An 18,620-nucleotide genomic window follows, 5' to 3' on the forward strand; every position below is an offset into this window, starting at 1 on the left:
AATTGACACGGATAGTAATCCCTTTGACTCTCTACTAAAGAATCTCACCCGTAGATAGTTCATCAATCAACGGTTCCCCTAAAAACTTTCAAATCCAACCACGTGACCGACCCATGCCCAAAAACAAAAAGACAGCATCCCATTGGTCCATTACAAGTAACACGGATAGCAATCTAAAAAAGAATCTCACCCGTAGATAACTAATCAATCCAACGATCCAACCAAAAAACATTCAAAAAAACTCAAAAACCAAATATTTCAAAACTCCCGCTTCACAAAATTTTGAGACCCCATCTATAAATACCCCTCATTCCCCTCACTTGCATTCCACCAATTCACAGAGAGAAAAAAAAACTAGTTTTTCAGTAATCATCAAAAGAAATGGCAAGAACAAAGCAGACAGCTAGAAAGTCTACAGGAGGAAAGGCACCAAGGAAGCAACTTGCAACAAAGGCAGCAAGGAAATCAGCACCAGCAACCGGAGGAGTCAAGAAGCCCCATCGTTTCAGGCCCGGCACTGTTGCTCTCCGTGAAATCAGGAAGTACCAGAAGAGTACTGAGCTTTTAATCAGGAAGCTTCCATTCCAGCGTCTTGTCCGTGAAATCGCTCAGGATTTCAAGACTGATCTCCGTTTCCAGAGCTCTGCTGTTGCTGCTTTGCAAGAGGCTGCTGAGGCTTATTTGGTTGGGCTATTTGAGGACACAAATCTCTGTGCAATTCATGCCAAGCGAGTCACCATTATGCCTAAGGACATCCAGCTTGCCAGAAGGATTCGTGGTGAACGTGCTTAAGGTGTTTGAGATATTTGGTGTTTGTGTATGAGTTGTTTAGGGGTTGGGGAATTCAGTAGTAGTAGTTGTAAAAAGTGTTTGATGGTTTGTCTGACTGGGAAATTATGTTTCTTTATCTTCAACTATTAATGAAATTACTCTTTTGTTAATGAAATTTTAATTGTTTTGATTTGTTATTTGAATGCATAATGGAATTGCTGGCGTCCTTACCCCTTTCACAGCGGTGAGCCATTGAGTCATTGGTTCTGCTCTTCTCATACGAAGGGGATACTGGGGATACTTATCTGCATATATTGGCAGAATCAAATATCCAGTAGGCTATTTCTGTAAATGACAATGACATGCTTCAATTAAGATGCAAAAACAAGGCCAATCTCAACAGTTGGGAGTTTTCAAAGCCTTCAAAATTCCATTAGATAATTAAAACTGAAACAGAAGTTTTCATTTACATAATAATTCTCAACTAAAATTTCCAGTAACAATGTAGTTAGGAAGGTAAGGATACTGTATTCTGTACAACACAATAATGCTTATACTTCATGACAAACTTTTCTAGTGCAACATCCAATAAAAGCTCCCGACCAAGACTGGTAAAGACTCATTCATATAGAAATAGAATTCAGTTGGAAGAGCTCTCTGTGCAACTCGACACCTCAACTTTTGTGCTTTCAAAGATGGGTCAGACCAGCGATGAGATTTTAATCTTTTCTCCAACTTCTCTAGTTCCTTCAGTAATGAGATCACGATTTTCACTGCAGGACTTTTGGGAAATCACCAGCATGGAAGATGTCTAAAATCACAACATATGTTGTCAATAGTTAGTCAACTGTCAAATCATTGGTCAATTGGATTACAAATTTGACACTCCGTCTCAAGTTTTTCTTCTCCCTATTTTCTTTTACACATACAGGTTACCAACTTTATGCGGTTGCATGAAATACAGATAAGCATATCATGCACTGTATATTAGATAGTCGTTATGAAATTGCAGATTACAACACAATTCCAAAGAAGAATACAGAGGAGCCCCAGCCTCAAGGATTGAAATGATTTCTCCATTTCAGAGAAATTTATAGGGATGGGAGAAATATAAGATAGAAAACACTGCAGGAAATGAAAAGGGCTTTAAGAGAAACAGAAGTAAACCATCATATTATGGAAACAAACCTTAGTTCCAGCAATGATGGTCCCATTGAGGGGATGGGAGGCACAAGCAGTAACCGTTTCTGACAAAGGAACAAATCTGTTTTGAGTAATTTCCGTTGAAATTTCCTGCATTTCCTCACTAAGAGAAAAAAGAAGTAAGAAATGTCACAAATCAACAGAATGAGAATGTACACCATATGGACATTGGAAAGAAAAAAGTTGAGTAAAAAAATAGCTATAAAAAGCTAGACAATTATTGAAATTTATCTAGAACAGAAAAAAGTGTCATAATTTCTCCAATACAAAACTAACAACCATGAAATATTAGATGTATCAACAAATTTCTTGTAAGCTAACCACTCTTCATGAATGCAGGGATAATGAATTGTGTTGCATACATTGTTAATAGAAGATAAAGAGCTAGAACTTGCCTAAGCTGTGAATTGTAGTGCTAAGACCAAGCCGTGTACACAGTGAAGAGAAAAAGGATGATGGAGGGTGGAGAGTGTGTGTGTGTGTGGGGGGGGGAGGGGGTCCATATCGTTTGGCTGCCCAAGTATGTTATGTAATATAAACTGATCATGGTTTAAACCCTAAGTTTCTGTCAACTACTGCTTCTGGCCATGTTAGCTGCTCATGTAAAAGTTAGAAGATTTACTCACCAATTCTTTCAATTCTCTTGTATGTGTACTTTACTCTGTAGGTAGTTTGTTCTCACTATGATTTCGTATTAAATAGCCAGATGCCTCCTCGAGGGGAAGGGGGAAAGCCTCTTAATGCATTGACACCGATGTCAAAGTATCTCCAATTTGCAAAGGTCTTATTCAGTAAATTAGCAACATATAAGGATGTTTAGCCAGCCATGTGGTGTCGAATTCGCAGCCTGTAAAAGGCTTAGACACTCTTTTACCACTTATCTATCACATATTTTGAGGAAAACTGGAAGAGTTAGTATTAGACCTATATGTGCAGGAATTCCTTAACAAAATCCCTATCTCAGAAAAATAGGACATCCATGGAAGATAAGTATATGATTATCAATTTGGGTAACTCACTTGAAGTCCACATGGCACACAGACGTGGGAACTGGATAGAAATCTAAAAGGTGAATACCATTGTCAAAGGTAGATCCAACTGCATAAATCTGCAGATATAAGGCATATACATAATGAAAGTAATACAAAATAACAATTCTAGAATTTAAGCTATAAAACATAAAACATGATACATTCCTAAATTCCTGAAGTAAAATAATCAATTGTATGCCAATAGACCAAACACTTTTTCCATCAAAACTAACTTGTGCCTTTCTCTTTAGTAAGCACGGTTCATGCAGACAAGTTTATGGTTGGTAACAGTTCCTTACTGATTTTGGTCCATTTCAAGGCTGAAGTAGGTTAGAACTGCTCAATAGACTCAAAGATGACATAAATTTCCAAAAAAACATATCAGCAGCATTCAAATTGTCCAATATACTTTTTATACAGTATTGCACTATATTACAAGTTTGTGTGGTTCTAAGTTTCTAACAACTATGAAGATCAACTGGGTAATCACTAATCAAACATTCTGTTAAACGTCAACTGCAATAACAAAATCACCAGAATCTACAGAGCACACATACTCCCAAATATCAGGTTTGGCGCATGCCTCCTAATTAGCCAGATATTAATTAAGAATTATACCATGGGTCAGGTCTCTGGTGATCTACCCTGTCCACCCGGTTAGGCACCAAGGTGAAATAGCAGAAATAAAGATGAGATCAGAATAGAGATTGAAAAGTTCACCGAACACGTAGGAAGCCATGCCGGTTTTCTCATAAGTCCATAATCAAACGACCCTTCCACGCCATTCCTAATTAATTGAAAAGCAAATTATGAGTAAAAGGACAAATTAACTAAGATATTGAGTTAAACAAGCTTCATTAGGTGTTGTTTCTTACAGCCAAGCAGGGGGTGGGCAATGAATATGAGTTACTTGGGAACTTCTAGTATCCACAACTCCAGACCTGCACAGATATATACGTTTTTAGGGTAAACCTGATCATAATTACATTAAACGAGGAAAAGAAAAGCCTTAGGTTCATCCAAAACAAAAACAAAAATGTGCAGGAAACATACCAACCATTATCGAGATGGAATGCTAATTGATATGAAGCTGAGGGATCAAGGTCAATTGAACATATTTCCCTTGTGACAATATCTGATTGCTCCTGCGGTCATGATTAATTCTGTAAGTATATTTTTTTTTGCACATTTATATAATTTTGTTTTCATAAATGCAGTTTGTTGAATAAGCAGAAAAACTATGCTATACAGAAAAAACTACCGTTTAACATTACCATAAACTCACTGATTTTGTAAATTGCCAAGGTAAAAGACAACTGAAGAAAAAGAAAAATTGTTTAACCTCCAAAGAACATTAAAACAACAGTCAATATGAAGAGCCCGATTCTCATATTGGAGCCTTGATAAATCAGGTTTACCTTGGCAAAATACATTGATAAATCAGTAAAACGGTTACATCAAAGAGACTATGGTAGTTAGCTAAAACTACCTACCTAGGGAGTGTATTGAAGGAAGAAACATCTGGAAACATCAAATAAAGATAATATTTTGGGAGCACTAACTGCAACATTGGATATAGGCATATTTGCATGATGTACAGTTTTGAAGAACTACAAACCTATAAAATGGCGTGCACAAAACTGAAACTAATACAAAATAACGAAGAACATACCTTCAACAACCTAATTTTCCCCAACAATGGTGCTAGCTTTACAGATGATAAGGGTGGATGATATACCTGGTCCAAGATAGAAGTCAAAAACACATTTCATGAGCAACTGGCTTATCTTCACTAAATGCAAACATTAATATACACATAATGACTATTAGAAGTATTTTGATATAGTACATTTATACACAATATACAAATATTGACACACATGCACAAATTCTGAATTATCTATAGCTTCTTTTACCATTAGTGAAAAAAAACAGAAATAAAAACTAGATTAAACTAAGGGTACCCTTAAACTAAACTAGATCAAAGCTGGAGTTTCTGTTGACTTGACTGAAAAAGCAACAATTTGAACAGCAACTATAGAGGGCTTGTCAATGGAAAATAGCAGTTGATGTTTCAAATATAGTCTTCCTGGTTGAATAGGAGCAAACTCCGATGTCAGTGCAAAAGTGCAAAATGATTTTGTTGACCATAAACAGGAGGCTTAAAATACAAACTTTTGGAATTTGGGAATCTGCTGTTCAGTGGGAAAGTGTGAATATTATTTCAAGTTCTTTTCAAGTTTTAAGAAGCATATTTTAGGGGAATTTGTTAGAGCGCATGAACAACTGAAATTAAATTGAATTCAAATTTGGAAATAATTGAAAGACCCTTGAACATGAGATTACTTTTGAAAGAAATCATGTAACACAAACATATGAATAAGATAGTAAAGAAGATCCTAGACACAGTTCCACATTAACAATAAAATAATATAGTATTCATAGATAATACATACCTCTTTATTATTTTGAAAAGCTACGGATGTTCTGCCCCCACGAAGATCCCAAGCATAGATTGTCCCATGTTTGCCAGCCCCAAAAACAATCTACCAGAAAAAAAATACAACTAATTTATCAAATTGAATGGAGGAATCGACAGACATAAACACATTCATTCGAGAATGATAAATTTAGCAAGACTTTTTTTTCCCTAAGGCAGACCCCTACTTGTATATTAAACGCAAGAAATTCTTAAACCCCTCCCTAAGAGTTAGCAGGACTCTCGTACGGTCTTGTCTTTAATGAAAAACAAACATAAAAGGATGGAGCCAGAATTTGATGTCATGATCAATGTTAATAATTCTAAATTATATATAACCTTAAAACACCCTGCATTTCATAAGGTTACACAAAAGCCTTTGTAACAACCCACCCCATACTACCGTACTATCCCCATATAGCCACCTAAGGCCCAATGGCAGTTATGGATGTGGGGTATTCTTAAAGGGCCTCAACATTAGTATGTAATAGATCATTCCATCATATCCTGGACCTATGACACTGTTAGTATGTAACTGATGTGCGACAATGGGAACCTTACAATAACAGTCAAGGCCAAAGGCTTGTTAGGTGCATGTGGCAACTTGTGCAAGACTTTGAAAACAAAAGGAAAAACACACACAGAGTTCACAGTCACACAGATGATGCATTGAAACTGTATGTTTTCAACATCATAGAACAATATATTAGAAAACAAAATCACAATTGACGGTTAGAAGAGAAGATCATACCTGATTTTCCAAACTTAGCTGGATACTATTTAGTGGACTATGAGTGTTGGAGGTAAGCTCAACACATGGAAAATTACTCATTCGCCTATCCCATAAATTGATTACACCATACATATCAGATGCAAGCAACCTAAAGAGGGGAGAGGAAAATTCAAAGGCAGTTAATAAGCATAAATTAGGTACAAAAGTTAAACACAATAGAATGAAACAGTAAAACAACATAAAGAAAGGAAGTCAACATTTACAAAGGAAACATTGGTGTCAGTTCTATGCGCAAATTAATTTCATCATGGTAGTTTCTCAGAGCTATACAGAGATCTTCCACCCAAAATTTGGATATAGGGAAAGATGCTAGATCTGTTTGCTGCTGAGTACCATGAGCCAAATATGGCCTAAAGCAATTATAGTCACAATATCACTCAGTTGTTATCATTTAATTTGGATGTCTTAACAAATTACATTGTCTACACATTCTCGCTCTGAAAAGTTCTCCAAGTGTGTGCACCCACCTATATTATGTATTTATGTTTAAGCATAAGGTGTTCATGATGATTTTGCAAATTCAAACTATATCAAAAGAAAGAAGAAACACAAATTGATGCACCAGGAGTAAACATTATACAAATGCATAGTTTGCTCAAACAATGATACAAGTGATTTGGAAAAGCTACAATCCAACCCTTCAACTGCTGACCTTGATTTGTCACTCGATGAAAACGCTATGTCACATAAGCCTCTAGGGACTTTGCAACCATTTACAGTGACAGTAGGTCTCTTCCTTAAAACCTACTTAAGAGCATTAAAAATAAGTATTAGAAAGATGAGATTACATGGCATAGACATATGACCAAACTACATATGAAAAAAATTCAGAATCAAATACTAATATGTAGAATGATGACCTCCCTAATAACAATCTGATTGCATTAATGCTTTGTAAGTTAGCACATCAATTCATTTCATTACACAATGTTAAGGCAATAACAACACCCACGTATTTAACTTTAAACATCCTTCTAATTAGGTATAGCCTTTTGCTCCTATCCACTTGCCAAATAAAATTACATTTGGTAGATAACGATCACTTGACTGCATTTTCTATATCAACCCAAGCAACATTGAAATAGTTTTCACCCAATTCTTTTACTTTCACTTCCATTAGGGCCTACTTTGATTCAGGGGAAACTATCAAGACCATATGGGATTAAGAACACAACAAGGGTTTGCGTAACCAGAAAATGGCAGGCAAGTTAGAATGCTGCGTACTGAAAGCCGTCTAAAAGCTCAAAAAACTATGAGATTGCACTCCAGATGACAAGTCAATACAATTTTATGAAGATTAACTCACTAGAAACCGATGCTAAACAGCAAATATTCATTATATTAACACCCATTCTTTTTCCTGTACTTGTTTGTTACGAATTTGAGAAGTAAATGTTAAACTTACACAGCCTTGCGATAAGTAAGGTAAGCTACAAATTCATTTCACAAAAAAGCTATAAAAAGACTGAAACTTCCATAGTCATCTGAAACCATTTTTCTTATATATGGCATTCTGGTTTTTCTTATCATAAGTAAATCAAAAGAATTCCCTTAATAGAAAACCACAAAGTATAAATAGCTTTATAGTACAATTGTCATATAGGTTATAGACCACGATATACTTGGAGAAGAAAAAAAATATTATAAGTAAACAGACAAGTAAACTGAATATGTATTTCCAAGCATCAAATATTATCAACTCAAAAATATTGTAAAGCCGTAAAGAGTTAAGAGAGGGACTGACTTCAATTGGATCAGAAGAGACGTAGCCAATATCAAATATACGAACTTCATTACTTGTCATAGATGTGCAAGCAACCTGGGGAAGTAAACATCTAAAATTATCATTTCAAGTTAAGAATTTAAAAACAAAACTGAAACCTAGGGTCAGCTCACAAGTTTCAAAAAAAAAACATCATATCACATGGATGAAAATGATAATAATGTAGAATAGCATAATGGTAACCCAAACACACAAACAATACACAATAGGCTAAAAAAAGTAGCAGAGTTTGCCAGTGAATTGAGAAAATGTAGCTATGAATACTGCACAAGACACACAATATCTCAAAAGTGCAGTAGCAACTTAACATAATGAATTGCGTGCAAGGTTAAGAATGTCCGTACGAGAAGTGTGGCTGTCAACTGCTACAATGAGCATGTGCATTCTTACAAGCAATGTGAACAAATAGTTTAGGCCTCATTAAAGTAGAATCTATGGATTGCCAGTCCAAGTAATTTTCATGCTTTGTTCGTCTTCCCTTTTTATTAGGTATAGCGGAATGTATGGTTCAACACCAAGAATAGATAGAGGGAAAAAACTTGTTCTGGTATTGCTTTATGATGTTTGAAACTTTAAATTACGAATAAATAATGTCAGGATAGAACGTGTCGCATTTTCTTGACCAAAAATTTACTATTATCACCATGAGCACACATGTCAATGAGTACTTTATCATATAATTGAGATGCACCATGTGTAGGGCTGTCAATGGGTTTCAATAACCCGATACCGACCCGAACCAAACCGATAAAAAACGGTTTGGGTTTTGGAAATTTAGTTTGCCCTCCACCGAACCGATAAGATATTGGTTTGGTTTCGGGTTTGCCCTCCACCAAACCGATATGAAGACATTTTAGTAATATTTGTGATTAATTTTGTATAGGTTTTATCAATTGTTTGTCTAAAATTAATTAATTTGATTAAGGATTTAATTGATTTTATAATTTTCGGTTTGGGTCGGTTCAGTTTTGGTTTGTAATATATGTTATCAGTTCGGTTTATCGGTTCGGTTCGGTTTCGGATTTTCCAGAATCCGACCCAAACTGATCCATCAACAGCCCTAACCATGAGTACACAGGTCAATGAGTATTATATTATATAATTAAGAAATTGAATATGATAGAAAACATTGTTAAACGAGAAAGGTCCTAGCTAATTTACTGTAAACAAAATGTGCAAAAGCTGAAGGGTTGCAAACTAAGAAAAAAAGGGTTTTCAGTTCATAACTGTTGATAGCAACCCCAGGTCGAATTTGGCAGATATCATTCACAAAGTAGCCAGGACAGACGTAGTAAAGAGTACAAAAATATTCCACACCTCATCTTGGTTAGCAAGATTCCATCGAACAACATCAAGTCGTTGACCTGTTGAAAGGTGGATCAAATGCTTGCTTTCGTCTTCCACTGAAAGTACCAAAGAACAGTTTGAATGAGCTTAATGTATTAAAAAGATTAATATGACAATCAAATGCATCACAACCAAGAATGCTGACAAATAACATATTTCACTATTGAAACTTACATGCCGAAAGACCATTACTGAGGCAATAAAGTGCTTCAAAGTCGTGAACCGCTAAACACCCCGACTTCGTCACAGATGCCAAGTATATCCCCTAAAAGGCAGTCATCAGTAACAGGAATAGTAGACAACAAAATGTCCATCACTATCATCTTCATGAAAGCATTTTCTAAAATAGATAGATCTCTTTTGTATATAGATCGATCAGTAATATGAACACTCATTTTTCGCTGACAAATAAAAGTGAAACACGCATTTCCCTGAATCATTTGACTGCCCAATGCATTAACTTGAAATGTGAAAGAGACAAGGGAAAAGAAGATCATGAAATTCACCTTGGAGTCAAACTCGAGTCCAGATATGCCTTCCCTGAAAACAAAGTAGTAAAGCATAAAAACTAGTTATTATCCACCAATAATAACAAATCTTCTGGCTACCAAGAGAAATGATGAAAAATTGTGTACCTAGTATCAACATGCACAGGCAAACAAAAAAAAAAATAAAAGCAAGAATATACGACATTTTAACAGTGTAGAGATAACAGGTCCGCTTCCCAAAACAGACCATGGATGCCACATCAGCAACTGTGTATTTATACTTAGTGGAAAAGGTCTTTCAGTACATGTCACATTAACACACTGGTATCCTTATTGTCTATTCTAATTATGATATGACTCTTAAGAGGACTGCTCATAAAGTCCTACAAATATTAGCACCTCATGTCCTAATTCATAGTTTTGTTCAAAAATGATTTGTTATATATTTAAGTATACGTCACTGCCAAAATAGAAGAAAGATGGGACTTTGAATAAATTTGGGAACTGAGATGCATTGTAAATGACTCTGTGAAGGATGTAATTTATTCAGATCACCTCTAAGGAATATATACTGGCTTTAAATAATCTACGTGCTTACTTTTCTTTTTGAAAAGGAACCTATGCTTACGTTGTTTAGCTGAATTTCTTATTTGGTACTGCAAGTCAGTTTTCACAGTTGCAGTTGTAACTTCTAAGCCCCTTATCATAAATCCCGAGGTAGTTAGAAGAAATAAGTTCACCATTTTGGACAGATGGTCTAACACTGTACTTAGCTAATTGTTCTACAACTTCACGGTTCAACAACCTTTGTAAGTCTTCCTTTTAACTCTAGAAACAGAGCACTGGAATACAGATGATCAAGGAAAATATAAAGTGTAATTTGCAAAGCATCACTCACCTACTAATTTGCTGACCACTAACTGCATTTACCACACGATTTGTCTGCGCGATAGATGTTAAAAGTCACCTCAAAAGATCTAAGAGAACAAAATTATTTTATTATGCTGAGTAACCTGTAATAGAGCTATAAGCAGTCTTACATGGGTCAGACATCTCAATTCACCGATGTGGTAAAAATGAGGAAACGCTCCAATCTTTTTCCACGTAAAAAATACAACACAAATCATTAGAATAGTAGGTCTTAATCATGAACTATGAAAACAAGATATTCTATTTAAAAGAAGTTACTTGTGTCTTTGACTTGATTGTTGGGAAATAAATATCAACAGCATCATTAATTTCAAGCAGTTTTAGTATAGAACACTTTATGCAACATAATAATTTAAATCCAGTGACACAATATTCAATTTACACAACTTTGGAGCTTGAATAGCTCCTATTTATGGAAAGATATGCGAAACGAAACATTAATACATATACTGCCATAATGAAAACAAACCAACAATTTTCAGAACAAATGCCACGGTTGCTCCAACCACGTCTGCAAACGGACAAGATGGCCATACGTTGATCACTAACGGTCTAGTGATTCAAGTGCAGCAATTTCTTTGACAACTTGAGCTTTGTCAGCCTCAAATTGCTCGTCCTCTTTCTCAGTTGTGAAGCCTCCAAAGAATCGAAGAAGCTTGCTTCTATTGGCAACAAGTACACTCACAATTTCAGGAGGTTTATTCTGATTGGCAACAAACAGCTTGAAAACATGAAACGCCTCCAACTGGATATTCTTGCTCGATTCCCTAAGAAGATTCATTAGTATCCTCAAATTATCCTTCATGCTGACATACCTAGTCATAACAGATGAATTCGAACGATCCAACAACATATCTCCCAAAAGCTTCACAGCTTGTCTTCTAGTAATATAATTAGGAGACTCCAACAACTTGGAATTAAACTCCACAAAAAACCACTCAAAATTCTTGGACAGAAATTCCGCGACCGTAGACTTATGCCTAGTCATAAGTTCCTTAAAAGTAGTCCAAGCATCAGACGAAATATCAAAATTGGGAAGCTGTATATACTCAAAAAACTTCTTCATATGATCAGACTCCAAAACATACTTTGCAATACTCTGATGCCTAATACATTCCCTCAACATTGCACTATAATGCAAAGCAAGTTCTTGATTCTCATACCCGAGAATCAAAACATCCATAAGATCCTTATTCGATTCCAAATACTCAGACGCAATCAATCTCGAATGAACTTGTTGTCGTTGTAAATTAGCAACGACTTGCGTTGCCCCTTTACGCGCTTCCAAATTCAGTTTAGGCAAACAATTAATTAATAAACGTAAAGTATTTTCTCTAAAAAATTCTTGTGTCAATTGAGCACATGCTTCTGGTACTGGTTCCGATTCACTACTACCATAAAGTATACACTTCAATTCATAAAAACACTTACTTATTTCTTGGTGTTTTTCTTCTCTCTTTTTCACACCTTCTCTTGACGTACTTGTTGAATTTGAACTGTTTGAATCGAAATAGATTAATAGATCACGTGTTGAACGGACAATTTCAGCTGGGGTTTTTGGTTTCGATTTGAAAAGACTCTTCATTTTTTCAAGAAATGATCTTTTTTTTTTTTTTCAAGAAATGATCTTTTTTTTCTGTTTCTCTCTCCTCAAGTCTTCATTCAGTTATAGAAGATTGGAAATTTGATTTTCCATGAAATTTCGTTTTTGTTTCGATAATTAAGATAAAAATTTCGATATATATATACCTGGGAATAAGAATGAAGCAATAAAGCGGAAGCATGACGGCGAAACTTGAATGAATATCTGCCGTCTATTTCTGCTACAACTCTCTTCCATGGGTCCCTGAGATCACGGAAAAAAACTGATTAGTGTAATAATAATAATAACTTTCAAAGTCATGGGTTGAATGGAGAAGAAGAAAGTGAGAATGTTTTACCTTCGGGGTTTAGGATGTTGGGGAGGAGGTGGAGAGGAAGAACGAACAATGTATTTATCCATCACCTCTTTTTTTTTTTTATGTTTTTGGACACAATCAACAAAGTAAAGAGAAAAAAAAAAAAAATGGAGGGAAATTTATATTTTTCCCGCCATTAAAAAAAAAAACTTCATCTGCCAGCTGGACACACACAAACAGTAAAGAACATTTTTTTTTTTTTTTTTTTTTATTTTTAAGTATATTTCAATGCTGACATGTTGTTGTGTTGGCACCAGCAATGCACTTTCTTATATGTTTTGTTTATGAGTTAGGGCATCTCTAATGGGGGTGTAAAATTACACTTTTATATAGGTGTACCTAGATGCCATTAGGATTTTACAATTCCAATTGTAAATTATTGTAGAATCCATAAATATCAACTTTCTATTGTTCCCAATGGAGAAATGACACTTCAAGTTATGTCCCTATTTAAATTAAAGTGGGATGTCACTTAAAGTGTCGTCCGAGTTTAAAATTTTCAAATTGTGAGTTTAGAAATAGATAGGGACGACACTCCAAGTGAAGTCCGAATTTTTTTATACTCAAACGTCTATTTGAGTGTTGTTCGGGCTTTTTATTAGCTGATAACGAGAGGGGAAATTCTTCCACCTTCTCTATCAACTAATACTCTATTATCGGTATAACACCCCTATTGGAAATAGTTTTTTGACATTTGGGAGGTAAATTTTTCACTCTATACAATTTACACCCCATTGGAGATAAATTTAATTTCCAATAGGGGGTGTAAAATTATAGCTCCACATAGGCACCACCTAAGTGCCATTAGGATTTACTACTCCAATTGTAAATTATTGCAGAGTCCATAAATATCCACTCTCTAATATTCTCAATGGAAAAGTGTAAAAAAGTTCAATTTTAAACTCGGACGTCACTTCAAGTGTCGTCCGAGTTTAAAATTTTCAAATTGTGAGTTTAGAAATAGATAGAGACGACACTCCAAGTGACGTCCAAATTTTTTTATACTCAAATGTCTATTCGAGTGTCGCTCTGACTTTTTATTAGCTGATAGCGAGAAGGAGAATTCCCTCTCTCTATCAACTAATACTCTATTATCTACGGTATAACACCCCATTGAAAATAGTTTTTTGATATTTGGGGTGTAAAATTTCCATTCTATACGGTTTACACCCCCATTGGAAATGCCCTTGTGAGTTATTAGTTGTAGCAGTTTTCACATTACCTTTGTAAAGGCAGCGGTTATTCGATCCCTACAATTGAGAGTTGGATAACTAGGCAACTACTAAAATAGAGTGGGAAACAAGTCTAGTACTCAAACTTTATTACGTATGCTGATGTAGAGATTGCGCGAGTTAAAAGAATAAGCTGATGTAGAGATGCATAGGAATGGAAGGTGGTGACTATAGATAAACAGATACCTTACTTGCCAAGCACTTAAACCTCCACTTTTTCCTTCTTTATATCTTCCTTTTGTAAATTTTCATCTAAATTATTACCTCTTTTCTGCTTTCACTTTTTGGACGGTTGCCTCGTTCACTTTTGTCGTCCATCCCTTTCACATATTCCTTATATAAATTTTCCCCTTCAGCATTGGTATTTCTTACCAATTTGCTTATTAACATAACTAGAACTTTCGTCGCCATAATTTGCAAAGGTGCAACCATGGAGACTACAACATTTACTTATCTAGGCCAAAACTCGTCCCAAAGATCAGTTGGAATGTTGCTAGCATTGGCTGCAGCTGTAGTTCTGTCACCATTGTATGTGAATCGGAAGACTGATACTCATTATTTTGATACAAGATGGAACTCTAGCTTTCTTCTGCCTATGGTTCTTGGAGGTCTTATAATTGCCATTAGAACCACTTCTTCCACGACACCATCATCACAAAGAGAGGTTCGTAATCCAACTTTCCCATCTTTGGACGCTTCATCTGTTTTCAGATTTGGAAGCTCTTCCTGGGGACTTGCAGGAGTTCTGATAATGTTGGTGCTTGTACTTTCATGGCAAGACTCAGTACACGAGTTCTTCTGGAGATGAACACTGTTTTATATAGCTTCATTGTTGGTTCTACTACGTGGAATAATAAAATGAATGATTCAAAAACTACCCAAATTTTTCATTCTTATGCTGTATAGTGTAGACTCCATTTGTTTCATAACCACCACTTGCTTTAAAATCACAGAGACCAATATTACCTTCTAGTCTACCTGAATAATTTCCAACGGAGCAACACTTTATATATCAAGCAAATGTTTTTGGGCAACAGGTATTAAATCACGATATTTACATGCAGGAAAAATGATTACACATGTTTTCCTCTCAATTTTAAGCTTATAAACAAAACTTCAGTACAAGTTTCAAACAGTGTAAAACAAGCCAACTGCTCACTATAAATATTTCAATTTCGTTACAACCTAAACTGCACTACGGAAAATGGTGCTAATTATTATAATATCTGAACTTATCATGGATGACAATCTATTATCAATTCAACTCGAACACTCGCCATCTAGTGAGACTGAGACAAGGTGTTCCCCATTGGTGGACACTGATATAGACTGAATGCCATCAGAATGCCCGCTAAATGTCTTTACAGTCACCAGAAAGGCTGTCCCATATTCTTACTTTCCCATCACAGAGCCTGTAGCTACAAATGGAGATGCACCCAGCCATGCCAAGCATGTCACTCCTTCCTGATCAAAAGATTTAAACAGTGAAATGAGTAGTTTTAAACAAATTAAAATTTTTACTGGAAAAGATATCTACAAATCAGCCAGTCATAAGAATATTGGAGACGATTCTCTGACCAAGTTATATAAACCAACAAACTTTTTTGAGGGCTTTGGTTGTTGTGCTAGGTGGTCCCTTACCAATTAATCAAAGATGATGCAACTTAGATCAAAACTTTGCTGCTGCTTCTAAATTACAAAAAATTGATTGGACAGTAACCATGTCAGCATTTGGAGTGAGATCTATACCCGGAAATGATAAACCCTAATCCTTCAAAACTTATGTTTTCTCCAACTTTATTGTAACACCTAAGATATGATAAGCTTCAACTGAGTCTAGGCATGGCTAGACTCACCAAACTGATGCACAGAATTGTATTGGCGTACAGAAGTTCATACTGTTAAGAAACCACAATCTACCTCATGTTCACATGTGCATCGTGCTGCCGAATGCTGAAGATCCCAAATTATGTGTTTCTAACCCATGCTCCCCGTTGCAACCCATTGAAAGCTGTGAAATAGAAAGTAGATATAAGAGGCCTTTCTAGGATAGAAGACAAGAGATGACAGAACTTACAAATTCAACTTGCAATGCTGCTGATATATGATGCCAGAGAAGAATACTTAATCATATATACCACTGAAATGAAAAGCACAGAAGCAAAAATAATATAATAATGAGAAGGAAAAGCTGGAACGCCTGGAAGATGTTTCAAACTTTTCTTTTTTCTTTTTTCCATTACCTAAACTTTACATATACTGGTACCTGTTACTAGTAGAACTAATTTTTTTGAATCTAGATTCTAAATCTTAAGCTAGATGTAGAGCACGTCATTTATCAACAAAGGACTAGTGCAGTATCCAGATAGTATCTATTAATGGGGATGTGGATTGTCACTGGTAAAGGAGAACTCCAACCCTATTGTGGCATGTCATTGTTCAAACGGGAGAATTCAATTATTGACACACATACGACAATGTGGTCAGTCACTCAGTCCTTAAGTCGGGAGGCTGTCAATGATGAACAGATATAAAGTGTCTTTACTCTAGAGATTACTCCAGAGTTTGTTACTATTCAGATTCCCAAACAAAATGGAACGATAAAGTATTTACTTAAATGACTAACACTACATAAATACCAATATTATTGTTTAAGGTAACAGGAAAGCACCATCAGGAGTAAAATCACCACAAGTGACAGTGCTACTATGACCAGAGAACATATTCAAAAAGACATTCTTGTCACCATTCCACACCCATGCTGTGGAATCCTCTGAACCAGCTAAGACCACATATCCTCTTGGATGCCACCTAACCCACTGATTAATTAAAACAATTTAGTCCAAAGTTCATTTTGCTTTTACATTAAAATATGGATTATCGTGAATATAATAATTTATCACCTCAATGCCCCCTCCTGGACCTTCAAGTGTACACTTGAGACTACCTGAAGTGATGTCCCACACTTGAATAAGTCCATCAAACACTCCAGAAGCGAGGAGCTTCCCATCAGAACTAAAGGCTAAACTAGTAACAGAGTCTCTATGCCCTGCAAACATTAAATCAGCGTAATCGTTATAGTTGGCAATAAGATGCAGTAGGCAAACCCTCAACTTTCCATAGGAACAAAATTTAACAATCCAGCACGCATTACAACTATAGTATCCTTATTCATATAATTATTACGGCGGCATAGAAAGTCTCTAGGTGTAAATATGCCAGAAGGTCAAAACGTCAGCAGATCGTTTGTATCATAATGGACATTAAAAATCTTCAGCCAATAATAGAGGGATGGTAATTACAAAAGAATCGGTTTATTATCCACAGAACAAACAGTTTGAAACATTAGGAAATCTATACACCCAAAGCTGTCTCATATCAATCATAGACATACCTGGGAGCTCTTTAGCCCAATCCCCATGACCAATCTTCCACATAAATCCCTTGTCATCTCCACCTCCTGTTGCCACCAATAGTGGCTCAGTTGGACTGGTCGCAACTGCATAAAGTTCACCTGTGACAAACAGAAATGACAAGTTGTTAATCTTTTTCTCTAAAGATTTCGAAAGTACCAGTAAAACAAAACAAAACAAAACAAAAGAGAAGAATATTCTAGGAAATCTTTGCAATCTCAATAAAAAGAGTTTATGAAATATCAGTTAAGAAAACAAAGGTTCATTTCCAACATAATCGCTCTGCTTTGTAGAAAGCTTTTTCAAACATTGATTGATCAAAGCAGGAAGTACAGAATGCATCCCAAAAGGAGGGGAATTAGATCCCACATGTCACCTCCTTAGCAGGGCACAAAGGAGGCTACACAAACCCAAGATTGCCAAGTACATCTTGATAGGTTTTGATACAAAATGGGTTCCAAAAGATCAGTGTTCGGTCATTCCCTGGGACAAGTCTCAAAGACTCAGTCTAAACTCATCGGAGGGATGCTCAATTCAATTAAACTCTTGTAGTTTTGAAAGAAACTAAAGAAAGTGTTGATTGTAATTCTTAGAAATCAACCAAAGCATTCTAATATTCTATACACCTTATTTGTGTCTCTATTTCAATCACTGAGCTTTTGCTAATGTCTTGTATACAATAATGAACATACATGCCCATACCGATTATGTACCAATACATTAAAAAAAAAAAAACTTTAAGAAGGAAGCTTACCAGTATGACCAGTAAACAAATGGATTGAATTCATCTGTTTCATCTGCAAGCACAAAAAGAAAACTAAACTGTGTGAACATTTGTATCTTGTATGAAACATAATGGTGTCAAATTAATGGCAATCAAATAATAAGTAACAGTTAGTTATTAGACATACCCACATCATATTCTGATTCATTCTCATCACCTGCATCAGGAAGGTCTGTGTAAAAAGCACACAAGTTATTATTATCACTAGACCCCAAATAAATAATTTAAAAATAAGTCTTATTTTTATTATTATTACCTTCTTCATCGATGTTAACTTCTTCAATGACATCATTCTCATCTAGAAGACTCTATCCTGTAGCCTTTTCCAACTTTCTTATGGAGGTCACAACTCACAATCATCAGAATTCTAACGCAATTAGTATTTCAGCAGTCACTGCCAATGCATAG

The 18,620-nt window shown here is 35.5% G+C and overlaps 3 protein-coding genes and 1 pseudogene across 4 annotated transcripts; 1 reads left to right on the plus strand and 3 right to left on the minus strand.

The window, feature by feature from the left end:
- The first annotated feature begins 235 nt into the window (after positions 1–235).
- On the plus strand, positions 236–941 carry LOC147484905 (histone H3.2). Its single transcript, XM_086573005.1, has one exon. The coding sequence runs from the start codon at positions 382–384 to the stop codon at positions 790–792; it is 411 nt and encodes a 136-aa protein (XP_086429131.1). The 5' UTR covers positions 236–381; the 3' UTR covers positions 793–941.
- A 240-nt stretch (positions 942–1,181) lies between these two features.
- On the minus strand, positions 1,182–12,848 carry LOC147484906 (Transducin/WD40 repeat-like superfamily protein). The gene is made up of 18 exons (XM_086570150.1): positions 12,766–12,848; positions 12,575–12,671; positions 10,936–10,989; positions 10,794–10,837; positions 9,914–9,947; positions 9,582–9,672; positions 9,378–9,463; positions 8,022–8,096; positions 6,930–7,021; positions 6,236–6,365; positions 5,462–5,551; positions 4,678–4,743; positions 4,059–4,150; positions 3,881–3,946; positions 3,726–3,792; positions 2,994–3,082; positions 1,960–2,077; positions 1,182–1,582 (listed from the first exon to the last, which is right to left on the minus strand). The coding sequence occupies exons 1-18, from the start codon at positions 12,825–12,827 to the stop codon at positions 1,472–1,474; spliced, it is 1,464 nt and encodes a 487-aa protein (XP_086426276.1). The 5' UTR covers positions 12,828–12,848; the 3' UTR covers positions 1,182–1,471.
- LOC147484907 (putative MO25-like protein At5g47540 pseudogene) lies at positions 11,144–12,491 on the minus strand (annotated as a pseudogene). Its single transcript, XR_015200850.1, has one exon. The product of XR_015200850.1 is annotated as a putative MO25-like protein At5g47540 pseudogene (transcript).
- Positions 12,849–14,385: 1,537 nt separating the features above from the next.
- LOC147484908 (uncharacterized) lies at positions 14,386–18,609 on the minus strand. Its single transcript, XM_086570130.1, has 8 exons — positions 18,469–18,609; positions 18,340–18,384; positions 18,183–18,225; positions 17,410–17,529; positions 16,919–17,064; positions 16,687–16,834; positions 15,936–16,026; positions 14,386–15,479 (listed from the first exon to the last, which is right to left on the minus strand). Exons 1-7 carry the CDS (start codon positions 18,508–18,510, stop codon positions 15,983–15,985), a joined length of 588 nt encoding a protein of 195 aa, XP_086426256.1. The 5' UTR covers positions 18,511–18,609; the 3' UTR covers positions 14,386–15,479; positions 15,936–15,982.
- Between the last annotated feature and the right edge of the window lie 11 nt (positions 18,610–18,620).

Source organism: Coptis chinensis, chromosome 7 (assembly GCF_015680905.1).
Source record: "Coptis chinensis isolate HL-2020 chromosome 7, ASM1568090v1, whole genome shotgun sequence".
Lineage (NCBI taxonomy): Eukaryota > Viridiplantae > Streptophyta > Magnoliopsida > Ranunculales > Ranunculaceae > Coptis > Coptis chinensis.

Excerpts from the sequence above, each read along its gene's own strand:
- LOC147484905 (XM_086573005.1), top strand. The coding sequence starts at position 382 with ATGGCAAGAACAAAGCAGACAGCTAGAAAGTCTACAGGAGGAAAGGCA.
- LOC147484906 (XM_086570150.1), bottom strand. The coding sequence starts at position 12,827 with ATGGATAAATACATTGTTCGTTCTTCCTCTCCACCTCCTCCCCAACAT. Across the intron at positions 7,022-8,021 it reads TCTCTTCTGATCCAATTGAA|GTTTTAAGGAAGAGACCTAC; the intron begins GTCAGTCCCTCT and ends GCTCTTAAGTAG. Across the intron at positions 5,552-6,235 it reads AGCTAAGTTTGGAAAATCAG|ATTGTTTTTGGGGCTGGCAA; the intron begins GTATGATCTTCT and ends TTTTTCTGGTAG.
- LOC147484908 (XM_086570130.1), bottom strand. The coding sequence starts at position 18,510 with ATGAGAATGATGTCATTGAAGAAGTTAACATCGATGAAGAAG. Across the intron at positions 18,385-18,468 it reads AGTTAACATCGATGAAGAAG|ACCTTCCTGATGCAGGTGAT; the intron begins GTAATAATAATA and ends CTTTTTACACAG. Across the intron at positions 16,835-16,918 it reads GTCCAGGAGGGGGCATTGAG|TGGGTTAGGTGGCATCCAAG; the intron begins GTGATAAATTAT and ends TTAATTAATCAG.